This window comes from Quercus suber, unplaced genomic scaffold (assembly GCF_002906115.3).
Source record: "Quercus suber isolate HL8 unplaced genomic scaffold, Cork oak 2.0 scaffold_711, whole genome shotgun sequence".
NCBI classification, from domain to species: domain Eukaryota; kingdom Viridiplantae; phylum Streptophyta; class Magnoliopsida; order Fagales; family Fagaceae; genus Quercus; species Quercus suber.
Window position 1 is genome coordinate 87,710 of NW_027070152.1, and position 15,416 is coordinate 103,125.

At 37.5% G+C, this 15,416-nt stretch overlaps 1 protein-coding gene across 1 annotated transcript; it reads left to right on the plus strand.

Annotated features, from left to right (window-relative positions):
* Positions 1–4,469: 4,469 nt before the first annotated feature.
* On the plus strand, positions 4,470–13,063 carry LOC112023368 (protein CLP1 homolog). Its single transcript, XM_024055979.2, has 10 exons — positions 4,470–4,879; positions 5,555–5,623; positions 5,803–5,898; positions 6,143–6,384; positions 6,557–6,695; positions 6,824–6,880; positions 10,863–11,000; positions 11,875–12,110; positions 12,536–12,580; positions 12,672–13,063. The coding sequence occupies exons 1-10, from the start codon at positions 4,658–4,660 to the stop codon at positions 12,757–12,759; spliced, it is 1,332 nt and encodes a 443-aa protein (XP_023911747.1). The 5' UTR covers positions 4,470–4,657; the 3' UTR covers positions 12,760–13,063.
* The last annotated feature ends 2,353 nt before the right edge of the window (positions 13,064–15,416 follow it).

A 15,416-nucleotide genomic window follows, 5' to 3' on the forward strand; every position in this document is an offset into this window, starting at 1 on the left:
TTTAGACTTCCTTGGGATTTCGAGGTGCTTGCAAGCTACTTATGGCCTTGATTTGATCAGGGTTTACCTCAATTCCTCGATGAGTCACCATGTAACCCAAAAATATCCCCGAGCCCACTCCAAATGCACACTTGGATGCGTTTAGCCTCAACTTGTGTTTCCTTAAAATCTCAAAAGTATTGATAAGGTCTGCCACATGCTCAGTCACAGCTCTGCTCTTCACAACCATATCATCAATATAGACTTTGATGCTTCTGCCCAACTATGGCTCAAACATCTTTATCATCATTCGTTGGTAAGTAGGCCTTGCATTCTTCAGGCCAAAGGGCATTACTTTATAGTGGTAATTTCCAGTGGGAGTGAGAAAAGCGATTTTTTCCTGATCGTCCACTGCCAGTGGGATCTGATGATAGCCCTGGAAGGCGTCCAGGAAACTCATCCGAGGGTGGCCGACCGTTGCATCCACCAGTTGATCTATACGGGGCATAGGGAAAGGATCTTTTGGGCAGGCCTTATTAAGGTCCATAAAATCTACACACACGTGCCACTTTCCATTTTTCTTTTTTACCACGACCGTGTTAGCCAACCATTGAGGGTAAAATACCTCCTTGATAGCCCTTGCCTGTTTGAGCTTGGTCACCTCGTCCTTGATTGCCTCGGCGTGTGCTTTGGATGGACGCCAATGTGGTTGTTTTTTTGGAATCACGGAGCGGTTAACATTCAGATGTTGACAAATGAAATCTGGATCCACCCCTAGTGCCTCATAAGCATTCCATGCAAACACATCAATGTTTTTCCTAAGGACTTCAACTAATTGTTCCTTCTCCGCCATAGGCAACTGCGCTCCGACCTGAAAGAACTTATCTGGGTCATCCTCAATACTCACCATTTCCAAACTTTCACACTCCACTCCCCCAGCGGACGTGCAGGAAAGGGTCGTCGGAGACATTGATTGCTATAAATCATTCTCGACCGTGGTTGAAATGTCTGCCTCTGGCCGATGTTGAATAGTCGTTACCAAGCATTGCCTAGCCATGGTTTGATTCCCCAATATCTCTAACACCTGGCCTTCCGATGGATATCTCACCTTCTGATGAAGTGTAGAAGAGACAGCCCCCAACGTATGCAGCCAAGGCCTACCCAAAATGGCAGTGTACGGATAAAAAACATCTACTACAATAAAATCTACCTCCACCACATCTAAGCCAGTTTGCACAAGCAATCTAATCATGCCCATCAGAATGACTGACCTGCCCTTAAAACTCACTAATGGGGAACTATAAGCTGTCAAGTCTTGGGGTCTTAAATTTAACCCCTTATACAGGTCGGGATACATCACTTCGGCTGCGCTACCCTCGTCAGTCATCACCCTCCTGATGTCATACCCCCTATCCTTAGTGTAACCACCAAAGCGTTATCATGTGATTGTATGGTTCCTTTCTTATCCTCCTCTGAAAAGGCCAACACCAGCGATGTCTCTGATCTGGCTCTCTTCGATACTGAACTGGATCCCTTATCCAAACAATGAGACACAGACATTACCCTGGAAGGGTAAGATCCGGTTCTACCCGGGGCAGTGAATATAACGTGTATCGTACCTAGGGGGGTCCTGAAGAAGCATCTCCCTGAAATGTCGAACCTGCCTGACTTCCTCGGCCACTGGAATGGTGCAGAAGTTGGGTTAACTTTCCTTCTCAGAACAGCTGATCCAAATGATCCCACAAATTTCTGCAATCCTCGGTAGTGTGCCCATAATCCTGGTGATACTGGTAGTAGAGGTTTTGATTACATTTCACAGGATCCCCTGCCATTCTATTGGGCCATCTGAAGAATGGCTCGTCTTTTATCTTCTCCAGAACCCGTTGCACCGGTTCTCGGAACACCGCGTTAACCACCTGAGAATTAGTTGATCCTGATTGCCCCCCAAAATCTTTCCAAGGCCAATTATTGTTATACCCGTCCGACCTGAAATCCCTCATTTCTTGAGGGATTACCTTGGATTTGCCTCTACCCTGCATTTAATCCTCTTCTACCCTTCTATACTTATCAATTCGATCCATAAGCTGGCGCACACTGGTAACAGGTTTGCCAGTCAAGGATTTCCTTAGATCATGCTCGGTTGGCAGGCCAGCCGTCAAAGTATTAATGGCCACGTCGTCGTAGGCCCTATCTACTTCGTTAAACATTTCCCAGTATCTATCAGAATAGGCCTTCAGAGTCTCCCCCTTGCGCATAGACATGGACAGTAATGAACCTAAGGGCTGTGAGACTCTCCTGCAGGTGATAAAGCGGGCCCCAAAAGCCTGGGTAAGCTTCTCAAAGGAGCCAATGGAATTTGCTCTCAGATTGTTAAACCATCTCATCGCCACCGGGCCCAGACTAGATGGGAAAACCTTACACATCAAGGCCTCGTCCTTAGCATGAACAGCCATTTTTTGACTGTAATGGCTGACATGCTCCACTGGATCTGTCCTACCATTATAAATGGTGAACATGGGTTGATGGAATCGCCGAGGAAGATCTGCATCCTCGATATGTCGTGTGTAGGGTAATTTTGAAACCTGACTCAAAGCTTTGTTCAAAGCGTCATTCCCCAACCCTCGGCAAGGTGGACTCTTGTCCCCCTGCCCGCGGTGGTGCTCCTCATCGTAGGAAAAAGATTCACTAGGCGGAGTTCTCGACCTTCGCCTATAACTGGTGTCATCGGACTCTTCAGAAGATTGCCTGGAGTGGTGAGACCTACGCTTTCGTCGCTCGTGTCGCAATTCCCTTTTCAGTTTGTTTATCTCATGTTGCATGTCCTTATTGTTCTTTATATGGGAAATATGGCTTCTGCCCCGAGAATGACTTCTCTCAGTATGGGTTGTCCGCACACTTCCCTCACGATCCCCCCTTTGTTCATGGACTAACAACGGATTGTCATGCTGGGACACCTTAGACTTTGCCTGGTAGGAGTTAACATCTGTTTGTTGTGGGTTCACTACTGGTTGTTGCGGTGCTCCCTCTTCCATTTTAACTGCGCACTGACCTTTCCCTAAAAATAGATCAAGTTCTCCCCACAGACAGCGCCAATTGTAGAGACTCAATTTGGAAAAGCCTCATAAAATGAAAAGGAAAAACGGTCCAACAAGCCCAAATAATAAATTTTTAGAGAGTAGGTGCAAGAACTAGCTCTAAGTGATAGGAAAAGCCTCTCCTTCTCTGGTTCCTTCCTATCGTTTTTTTTGCCTCCTCACAATGTTGTTTCTTTTCATGTTATATACTACGTTTCTCCCCTTGTTTTCGCCGTACACGTGTAGGTTCTATCCTGGGAACTCCTTTCTGTCCCATTCTCCCCTCTCTAGAATCCTCAACCAGCCATTATAAGGCTGCTTGATCACTGTTCAGACATCACCTCCACATTAATGTGGCCAGAGAGTTAGCTGGGAAGCATTTAATGTGGAGGTAGTAACGTCAGAAGATATTTGTTGCCTCCACTATCCCATATCCGTTTCTCCATTATTATCCAACCTTATGAACTACCTAGGGTAATCAGATAGTTACATCCACCTCGGACTATCGTTCTGAGGTAAATCTTATCCTCGGACACATTTTGGATTCTCATGTGCAATCCTCGGCTCTTCTTCTTATATTAGTCGTATCATATTTTTATTAAATCATCCTCGGACGGATTGCTGTCCTCGGATTGGGCCATTAGGCCGCAGGCCCATTCCCTACAAACTTACCGATACCACCTTATATAGCTGGCCCCACAGTTGTCAAAACAATAATTTTTTCCCCCACAAATATAAGTGCTTGTGGGAGAAGTTTCATACATATAGATTTAGATTATACTATAGTAGAATTTCTATTGTGTATAATTTTTTTTTTCATTTTCCCATAAAAACTTTTCTAAAATGCTTTAACAAATGTCCTTAAGACATCCATTAACCTTTCTCTTTCTATAAAAGTAGTTTTTTTTTTTCCTCCTTTATTTTAAAGGTTTGGGTTGTTTTATTTATTTATTCCAATAATACTTTATTTCTTCAATAAAATATTTATAAAAAAAGGGTTATATAATTTCTCCCCCACCTTACAATTTCTCTCTTTCAAAATCTCTCCAACAAACACTCATTCCATCCCAAAATATCTCATATTTTTTTCCTCATTTATTTCCATCATGACAAAGGCCCAAGGTAAGAAGAAAGATTTGAATTTGAGAAACCGTTTGGTACGTGTATTTAAACAACAGTTTTTAATTTTTTTAAAAATATATATAAATAAAAAAATATATAAAAATACGTATAATATTATTTAAAAACTAAAAACATGTGTTTAAATACATTAACCAAACAAGCCCATGTCTTGAAAATGCTAGGCCTGTGACTAATAAAGGGTATCACATTCCTATGAAGCGTCGTTAAAGTGTAAACCGTCAAAAACCGTGAACTCATCCCACGACTCCAGTTCCCAGTCAGTTATAAAACACACTTTAATTGCACTCGAGTGTTTCGTCTTCTTCACTTTATCCCAAAAAAAAAACCCAAAAAACCTCAATTTAAAACCCCAAAAAACCTCCACTCATTTTCGCGCTTTCCCTTCCCAACCAAAAAAAAAAAAAATTTCAAACACACTAGCAGAGTAGCAGTATTTAGAAGTAGAAGAAGAAGCAGAAGTTATGGCTTACAGTGGCGGAGCCATGGGTGCGCCAATGGCGGCTGGTCCGGCATCGTCGTCGACGGTGAGGCAATTCAAATTGGACAAAGAGTGCGAACTGAGAATCGAAGTCAGTGACGCCTCGCCTCTCCGTCTTCGCCTCCTCAACGGCACCGCTGAGATTTTCGGCTCCGAGCTCCCACCGGAAATCTGGCTCACCTTCCCTCCCAGACTCAAATTCGGCGTAAGCTTCCTTCATTCAATTTCTACTTTGCACTCTCTCACTCAAAAACCATTGCTTCTGATTGCTAATTGGTCATCGTTAGGGTTTTCTTGTAAATTCTTTGTTCAAGTCTCTATAAGCTATCAACTTTGTTCTAAGTTAGTAGAAATTACTCAAATTAGGCTCTTGATTGTAAACCTTAGAATCTAATGCAATGTAAAGAGTCATTGATTAGTATACAACAAGAATAGGAGCACAGACTTTTTCAAAATTTTTAATTTGTTGGAGCCTACATTCTAATTTAGCTTTTTTACATGACACAGAATGCTTATGAGTTTATATATTGCGCGAAATCTTGGCTTTTGAATACATTTTTCTTTTATTGGTGATTGTGCGTCTGTGTATCTTTGTTAATTAGTAATTTAGTAGTATACGTGATGGAGATAACCCTCCCTTTGCTTGAATCTTTTCCCCTTTCAAAGTTGGAGAAATACCAGATGGCTTACAAAGGCTATCATTTCTTTTGTAGTGAATATGATTCACTCAAATGCAATGGAGTGCATGCTTGAGCTAAGTTATAGAGTTGCTGTTTGTTCCCATAGAATGAATTTCATAAAATGAAGGATTCTTTCTTCTGTTAGTTAACATGCATGCTTTCTTGTATGTTGTTGAGCCAAATTCGAGTTTATGTGTCAGGTTTTTACTTGGTATGGAGCCACGATTGAAATGGATGGTACTACAGAACTTGTTTATACTGCAGATGAGGTGTGTGCTTGTGCTCTGCTTGTTTTGTTTTATTTTGGTATTCTGATTGTAATTTGGCTATGTTATTTTCTTTACAAATAAAGTTAATATTGGTAATTTTTTTTTTTTTAATAAGTAATATCGATAAAATTTCTTGAACTTGAATTACTGATGATAGTGTTGCCATCAATGATTTCTAGACACCCATGGTTAGTTATGTAAATGTTCATGCTATTCTGGAAGGGCGAAGAAATCGTGCAAAAGCATCACCATCTAATGACCCTGATTCATCTCAGGTATATTTTCTTTGTCATCACTAGCGCACCAAAGGCTTATTTAACAAAGAATGAAGAACATGAAAAACGAGATATTACAGATAACTAGTTAACCCCATAGAACAAATTATGAGGGTGTCCTTTGACCACATGATATTAGTTCAGTTGTTAAGAATTGTTTCTCCTTTTCTAGTACATTTCAATCCACTTCTACTTCACACACGAATATGTTAATATGTCAATGTTATCCTTTTTTGTGATCCAGGGTCCTAGGGTGATTGTTGTGGGACCTACAGATTCTGGCAAGAGTTCCTTATCAAAGATGCTTCTTAGTTGGGCAGCTAAACAGGGTTGGAAACCTACTTATGTGGACTTGGATATTGGGCAAGGATCTATTACAATTCCTGGATGCATAGGAGCCACCCCAATTGAAATGCCAATTGATCCAGTGGAAGGAATTCCTCTTGATATGCCCCTTGTCTACTTCTTTGGGCAGACAACTCCTAGGTAATGTATTCTTTGTTTTTTTCTCAATTTCATGCTTATGGCTTCACCTGTTGATTTGGAACTTTATTGATTTCCACATAATAAGAAATCTTGCATGGCTAACCTTTGAAGGGACTGTCTAAATTTGATGCTCGCCAGTTTTATGAGATCTATGAAATTTGTTTCTTTACAGTAACAATGTAGATTTGTACAAAGTTCTTGTGAAGGAGCTTGCTAAAATACTGGAGAGACAATTTGCCGGCAATGCTGAATCTCGAGCTGCAGGAATGGTGATCAATACCATGGGATGGATAGAAGGATTAGGCTATGAGGTATGCTAGTTCAAAAGTTTCTATAGTAAGGAGTTTAGACCACTTAAATCTTGTGAAGCTTTTGGTATTATCAAATATGCTTGGAACCTGTTGTTTAATCATCTTCCATGGTTTTTATTTTGATGCAGTTGCTTCTACATGCAATTGATACATTCAATGCCAATGTTGTCTTGGTCTTGGGTCAGGTAGGTGCCTATCTTTTAAGTTTTTGATGCGTTTGCTCTAATGGTCCAAGTGTCAATTGCTAGCATCTTGCTAAAGAATATACACATTCTCTTAGTTTTTCAGAGTATTTCTCTATGTTAACCTGCAAATTTGTAATTGTTTGTGATAGTTCACAACTCCTTGAGTTAAACACCTTGCCTCTGAGTTTCTTCCACAAGTCCAATAGAGATATCCCAACATTAAAACTAATCCATAGACCATGAATCTTTTTCCTTTCTTTTTTATCTTTTTCCCAGGATTTTTTTTTGCCTAAATGTAGTTTTGCCTTCAATTTTTTCTTCTATAAACAATAGTCCCGGTGATTGGCAATCCACTTTTTAGTTCCTTTTCAAAATATTTAAGAACATGTAAATGAAAAAAAAAATGAAAAAAATGTAAAGAATCAATACATAAAATAGGACTCATGGGCCTCTTGTACAGAATATTCAGTCATTTGAAAAAAATGGAAATTACCACACTACTCTTATTCTAGTCAAAATTAAATAAAACTAATCCAGAAACTTCTAACCCAAAGAAACTTAATAGTTAATACTAGTACTCACAAAAATAGCCTATGAAAGGTTTCATAAATATTTTTATATATATAAAATAAAAAAGTCTCATAAAGGCCCCACACAAAAACTAGATCACATTTTTTGAATTCTTGGTATTTAATTTTGTTTTTCCTCAAGCTTTCTTCTAGCTTCATCACTAAGTATGTTGATATAATTGGCAATGTCACCGTTAAGAGAATTAATCTATGGAATGATCTAAATGCCCTGGATGCTAAAGAGGAGAGGGTGACTCTTTTTGATGATGAGAAGTGCGATAAAGAGAGAATTCGCTTGGAGATTGAGAGGACAGCATTGTTGGAGGAGATTAGTTAGAGACAAAAATCGAGGGTGCTATGGTTAAGGGAGGGAGACAGCAATACGAAATTCTTTCACCAGATAGCTAATTCTAATAGGAGTAACAGTATTGGCAGTTTAACCTTTGGTGGAGTGTTGACATCAGATTAGGAAGTTATTGAAGAGGGTATTGTTCGGTTCTATAAAAGTCTTTACTCGGAAGATAAGCACATTTGTCCTCATCCAGATGTGCTGAAATTTTCGAAGATTTCTAAGGATAAGGCTGGTTGGTTGGAAAGACCTTTTGAGAAAGCTGAGATTTTTGGAGTTGTCCTGGATTTTGATGGTGATAAAGCTCCCGGACCTGATGGATTCCCTATGGCGTTTTTTCAGGCTTGTTGGGCCATTATCAAAACTGATCTGTTGGAGGTTTTTCAGTATTTTTTTGATAATGCTCAGTTTGAGAAAAGCTTGAATGCTACTTTCATCTCTTTAATTCCTAAAAAAGCTGATGCAGTGGAGGTAAGGGATTTTCGGCCTATTAGTTTAATTGGAGGGGTGTACAAAATTATTGCTAAAGTTTTAGCTAACAGGTTGAAAATGGTGCTTCGGGATATTGTTCACGAATCTCAAAATGCTTTTGTCAAAGGAAGACAAATTTTAGATTCTGTTCTTATTGCCAATGAATGCTTAGATAGTAGGCTTAAGTCAGGAGTTCCTGGGGTGTTGTGTAAGCTAGATGTAGAGAAGGCTTGTGATCATGTGAATTGAGACTTTCTCATTTATATGTTTGATCGTTGTGGCTTTCATGAAAAATGGAGAAGATGGGTTTTCTTCTGCATCTCTATTGTTAAATTCTCCATTCTCATTAATGGAGCGCCATGTGGTTTTTTTGATAGCTCTAGAGGTATAAGGCAAGGTGATCCATTGTCTCCATTATTGTTTGTCATTGTTACGAATGCTTTTAGTAAAATGTTGGATAAGGCTGGAGGGATGGGCTCATGTCTGGTTTTAGGGTGGGTCCTATAGGGAACTCTTTGCAGGTGTCCCATCTTCTCTTCGCCAATGATACCCTGGTCTTATGTGATGCTGATCTTGGTCAGATTCTGTTTCTCTAGCTGGTGCTGTTTTGGTTTGAAGTAGTTTCTGGGCTGAATATTAATATGGGCAAGTCTGAATTGGTCCCCGTGGGTGTGGTTCCTAATATAGTAGATATGGTGGATGTGCTAGGGTGCAAGCAAGGCTCCTTTCCAATGCAGTATCTAGGTCTTCCTTTGGGTGCGAGTGTCAGAGATAGATCTCTTTGGAATCCAATTATTGAGAAGGCGGAGAGGAGGTTAGCAGGTTGGAAACGTCTGTATCTCTCAAAAGGAGGTAAAGTTACTCTTATTAAGAGTACGCTGTCCAATCTTCGAACTTATTTTCTCTCTCTGTTTCCTATCGTAGTGGAGGTTGCGAACCGTATTGAGCAACTTCAACGAAATTTTCTCTGGAGTGATATGGGGGATGTTAAAAAAACTCACCTAGTGAAATGGGCCACGGTTTGCACTCCTCTTCATTCTGGAGGTTTAGCTATTAGAAGTCTGAGAACTTTTAATAAAGCCTTGTTTGGTAAGTGGTTATGGAGATTTGGGAATGAGCGTTAGGCCTTGTGGAGGAGAGTGATTGGGGCAAAATATGGTTGTGAAGGGGGAGGTTGGTACTCTCTTCCCGTTATTGGCCCTCATGGTGTAAGCTTGTGGAAGTCTATTAGTCGTGGTTGGCCATCTTTTGTTCTTCACATCCAATTTGAGGTTGGGGCTGGTTTTACTGTTAGATTTTGGCAGGATATTTGGTGTGGGGACGCTTCTTTGTGTGTGCTCTACCCAAGACTTTTTTTGTTAAGTCAAAATAAGGAGGCCTTTGTGGCTGAGTTGATGAAGTTCCCAAATGGTGTTCTTTTTTGGGATCTAACTTTTAGAAGGTACAGCGAAATTGGGATTTGGAATCCTTCTACAGTTTAATGTCTAGGATTTGTGGAGCTTCTTTGAAAGGAGTTGGGTTCGATAAGATGTATTGGAAACCTGCTAGGGGTAAAGGTTTTACTGTTCGTTCCTATTACCAGGTGCTGACTAATAGTTTCGATCAGTCTTTCCCTTGGAAGACTGTTTGGAAGTCTAAGGTCCCCTCTAGAGTTGCTTTTTTTGTGTGGACTGTAGCTTTAGGGAATATCTTGACTATTGATAATCTTAGGAAACAGTAGGTTTTGATTTTGGATTGGTGTTGTATGTGTAAGAGAAATGGGGAATCTGTTGACCACCTCCTCATCCATTGCTCTATTGCTTTTGATTTATGGTCTATGGTGTTTACTCTATTTGGCATTCATTGGTTTATGCCGAAAACAGTGGTGGATCTGTTGGCTTGTTGGCAAGGAAAGTTGGGGAGGCATCGGAATTCGGCTATTTGGATGGCTGTGCCACATTGTTTGATGAGGTGCATTTGGAGGGAGAGGAATAACCGGCATTTTGAGGACTTAGAGAGATCAGTTGCAGATCTTAAACTCTTCTTCCTTAAAACTCTTTTGGATTGGGTTACAGTGTTTGGCTTTCGTTCTTTTTCTTCAGTCCATGGTTTCATGGACTTTTGTACTTTATGCACTTGATTTGTTTTTGTCCTTGATGTATACTTCCTATATACTCAGGTGACACCCCTCTTCTTTTTAATATATTCTTATTACTTATCAAAAAAAAAAATTGAATGGAGAGCATAATTTACAAACAATTCCCATGTGCTTGTTGGATGATATATGTTCTTCTTGTCTGCTTTTAATGTCAATACTTCTCAAAGCCAGAAACTTTTTCTTTACAAACATCACTTAGTTTAATCTAATTTTGACTGCTTAACTGAGTCCTTAAGTACGAAATTTGTTTATTTTTATTTCCTATAATTGACCAGACCCCATAGGTTTGGGCTGAAGCTTTATTGTTGTTGCTGTTGTTGTTATTGTTATCTTTGCTCCAAAGCCATTTCTTGAAATAAGTAAATGGTGGTCCCTCCCCCCACCAAAAAAATAAAATAATAAATGGAGTTTATTTTATTTTATTTTACAGTTGACCTCAGACATTGTCCCATGCAGGAAAAACTTTGGAGCATGCTTAGAGACGTCATGAAGAACAACAAGCCTAATGTTGATGTTGTGAAACTTCAAAAGTCAGGTGGTGTCGTTAACAGGAATGCCAAGTTTCGTCAGAAGGCCAGGAGTTATAGGATAAGGGTAAGCAGCAACTTTTATGGTTACTTAGTAGTGCACTACTTTTAGTATATTATATATGTGTGTGTTCTCTTACCCTTATTTTGTCTAACTAAAGGAGGTCTGAATGTGATTTGAACTTAATGTAACTGTATATATTTTCCCAGGCTATTCCATTTATTTTTGGATACAGTACATCTTTTAAGGAAATCCCTGGTTTAGTCAACTGATTTTATAGGGAAGCAAATATGAGTAAAATTTATATGTAAACTGAGGAAAATAAAATAAATGAAGAGTGTGTGTGTGCGTGTGTTCTCTTACCCTTATTTTTGTCTAACTAAAGGAGGTCTGAATGTGATTTGAACTTAATGTAACTGCATATATTTTCCCAGTCTATTCCATTTATTTTTGGATACAGTACATCTTTTAAGGAAATCCCTGGTTTATTCAACTGATTTTATAGGGAAGCAGATATGAGTAAAAATTTATAAGTAAACTGAGGAAAATAAAATAAATGAAGGTAGATAAAATGGATGAATAAAAGAAGCACAGTTCTTTATAATTACTTGGAAACCTAACAAGAGTGGTGATATGCAAGTTAATTTCCTTAGACCAAAAAAAGGGGCTTTTGTTAAACTGCAATTTAAATGTTGATACTTGTTCTTATTTTGTGTAAAAAAAAGAGAGTAGAAAAGAAAGAAAGCTTTGGCCCTTGTGTATGTGCTTGTTAACCCTTTCTCCTCCATTAAGTTAGTCTATTCATTTTCTGCCGCTTGAAAATACATCTTATCGTCTATAAAGGCACATGATCAGTGCCTAGTTACAGTAATATGCTGTCATTTAAACATTGTGTTAATTTTTTCCTCATAATGACAAAGCTAGTCTATTTTTGTACCAGGAATACTTTTACGGCCTTACCAATGATCTCTCTCCACATTCTAATACTGCAAGTTTTAGTGACTTTTTTGTCTATCGAATTGGAGGTGGGCCACAGGCCCCACGTTCAGCACTGCCAATTGGGGCTGAGCCAGCTGCAGACCCGACAAGATTAGTACCTGTCAGTATCAACCCGGATTTGCTCCATGTAGTTCTTGCTGTCTCGTTTGCCAAAGAACCTGATGAAATAATTTCAAGGTAACTTAGTAAACTTAGGATTGTCAAATATCTCAAACTCTTAGAATCCACTAAATCGGATACCAGGGAAAGATGCTCAAGTAAGATTTAATCTGGCTGTTACATATTGAAGTTGCAATCTGACCTGGTATTACTATTACCCCAGACATTCTGCATTTGTAGCAGAAAGCTATCCCTAGGACCTTGCTTTCCATCAATTTACCATAGATTCCCAATTATTGATAATGAATTTAAGCTAATACTCTTAGCTTTCTGATTGTGGTATTGTTATATATTTGAAACTGCATGAGTAAGGACCTGCCAAATGTGTGGTATATACATTATTTGGTGTCTGATCTAGGGACATAATTACCTTTGACAATTCAGGTCTTAGGATAATCACTGTCCCTCACACACACCGCTGACTGCTTTTTTTGTTGTTGCAGTAATGTTGCTGGCTTTATCTATATCACAGACATTGACATGCAAAGGTTTGAAATTTCAGTTGTGATGGTTGATTTAAAAGTATGTTTGTGGAGGTGATGGTTTTGAATGGTCCTAACTCTTATCTATACATTGCAGGAAGAAAATTATATACCTTGCACCATCTGCAGGAGATCTTCCAAGCAAATATTTGATAGTGGGAAACCTGACATGGCTTGAAACCTGACTGATTTACAGCTAGTAGACGTAGGTTTTTTTTTTTTTTTTTGGTGGTGGGGGGGGGGGGGGTGGGGGGGGGGGGTTTGTATTATTAGTATGTTACTTTTGCTTTACTGATCAATTGCAAGGTAAACAAAGGGTCCAAATACCTTTTTACTTCACATTTAGTATTATCTCCTGAGAGCTTCTTCTAGTCTAGTAATGTACTCTCTTATTGTAACAACTCTCTTTTTTGGTAACAAACGCATAGATTAATAGAAACTCTTTACCCATTAAGTTTGATATAAAGCGTACACCATGTGCTTCCTACATTTTTCTTTCCTCTCTCACTCTCTCTGGGTACAGCAACTCTTTATTCATGAAGTTTGATTCAAATTTAATATTTTCTAGTGTTTTGGTATTCCAATATTCTCGAGTAAGATTCACTTGCACCCGGGCTATGTGTTGTATAAACTGTTCCAGTTCTTGTGGTTAAACTAATTCTCTGAAACCTGATAACCTGATACAAATGTGTAGTGCCAAGGAGAAAGGCCTTAGAAAAGGAAGAGCAATCACAAGTGCTAATTATTATTGCTTTAAACTCAATTGGCAGCTTGAGGATAATAGTTTTATCCAGTTTGAATCATTTTCACAAAATTTCTGTTCCTTCACACTAATGTAGGATTATTTCAATGTCATGCTTGGATTTGATGGGATTTAAAGAATAATTATTAGTAGAAATCGTTTGATACTGATTTAAAACAAAATATAATTTGCGTTTTGGAATTTTTTATTTTTAAGAACTGTTTATGATATTTGGGTCTGTTTGGTAACATTGTTTGAGCAATAGTGTTTGTTGTTTAAACAACACAATACGTATTTTCACAACATTTTTTCACTTACACGTATTTTCACAATACTTAAACAACATTATCAAATAGATTAAAATGATATATTTAGATATTTTCACTTAGAGTTCAAATCATTCTTTAAATTTCATTCATAGGAGAGGAAAAAAAAAAACAAAAACAAAAAACAAAAATTGGGGTCCATACACTTTTCAAGTCACGAAAAACCAAGTTCCAAACCATTCTCTTTAAATTCATCCATCCAAATCAATCACAAGATTCACAACTGAGTTCAAAGTTCCTACTTCCTACCAATGATGGTTTGTTCTTTTCCCTTTTGTGTTTTTTTATAAAATTGTAGGCACAAAAAATAGGGTAGGGATGGTTCTTCCCTGCCCTAAGGCCTCTGAGCCTTCAACTTTCACTGACAATCATTCAATCAAAGGTTTAAAACGTCCCCACCAATTAGCTGGCCTTAGATGCTCTCTATAGCTTTCTTTATCCTTTTAACTTGAAACTTAAAAGCACAGTCAATTGCCAAACTCAAAAGAAAAAAAAAAAAAAAAAAAAAAAAAAAAAGCAGAGTCAAATGATTGTTTAATTGGACTAAAACAGATGGCATGGATATTCCTTCCCAGTTCCCACGCAAGCCTATCTAACTCTACTTGACCTCTCTATTTCTCTTTTGTATAATGTAACAATAATAATTAGATTCCTTAACGAAATATTTTTAATAATAATTATTCTGTCGGTCACATTATTGTATTAACATTTTAATTGTTACAGTTCTAATTCGATCAATAGTGTAATAGTAAAATAGAAGAGTTTTGTATATTTAAGACTTCTTGGGCCACATTATCATATTAATATTTTAATTGTTACAGCTATTTGAAACTAATTAGAACTGTTGTTCTCAAAAAAAAAAAAAAAAATAGAAATGTTCTTTTATTGGAATAAAGCAATCAAATATTATAACCTTTTTTTTTTTTTTTGAGAACATACAAAACAAATTCAATAATTTTTTTTTTTACAAATGCTCTTATTAATTTATTTTATTTTATTAATATATATTCTTAAATATGTGTCATATATAATTTTCTTTTTCAAAAAAAAAAAATCACTGCATTATATAGCATAGTGCTATTTTGTCATGTAAACACACACACATATATATATATATAAACATAAATTACCTTAATAGCTTGTATTATTCTATAAAAAAAATTTTGTAATTAACAATTTAGATGGTAGTGTTATATTCCATTGACCCTTAGATTACCTGTCAAGAAAAAACGTAAAGATTAAGAAAAGTAGAGCTGCATTTAGTACTACGTACAAAACAACCGCTTCACCTCTTTATCTTTTAGCGAATCCAAAAAGAAGTGTAATCCTTTTCAAATACAAGTTACGTCATTTAAATTATGTATGCGTTTGGATACTGATGATAATGTTGAGTGTCTATGTTTTGATTTTTATTTTTTTAAAGCACGTTTCTTTTTTTTTAGTGGGTTTTGTACACTGTTTACGAGACTCACAAACTTCTTTTTTCACTAAAAATGGGTCCCACGATATTATTTACATATTTAAAAATTATTTTACTACAATATTTTCATTTTTCAATAAAATAAACGGTATCCAAATACACCTTACACGAAGATAAACCGCGTTTAGTATAATCCGTTTCAAATACAAATTACCCTGTCAGAGTCATAGTAGTAATAATATACTACAAACACTTTAAATATTTAAAGTACGTACTTTCAATTCCCACGTATTTTATTAACTAAACCCTCCACTTTTTTTTTACGTTATTTTTCCTCTAGCTAATAGCATAATC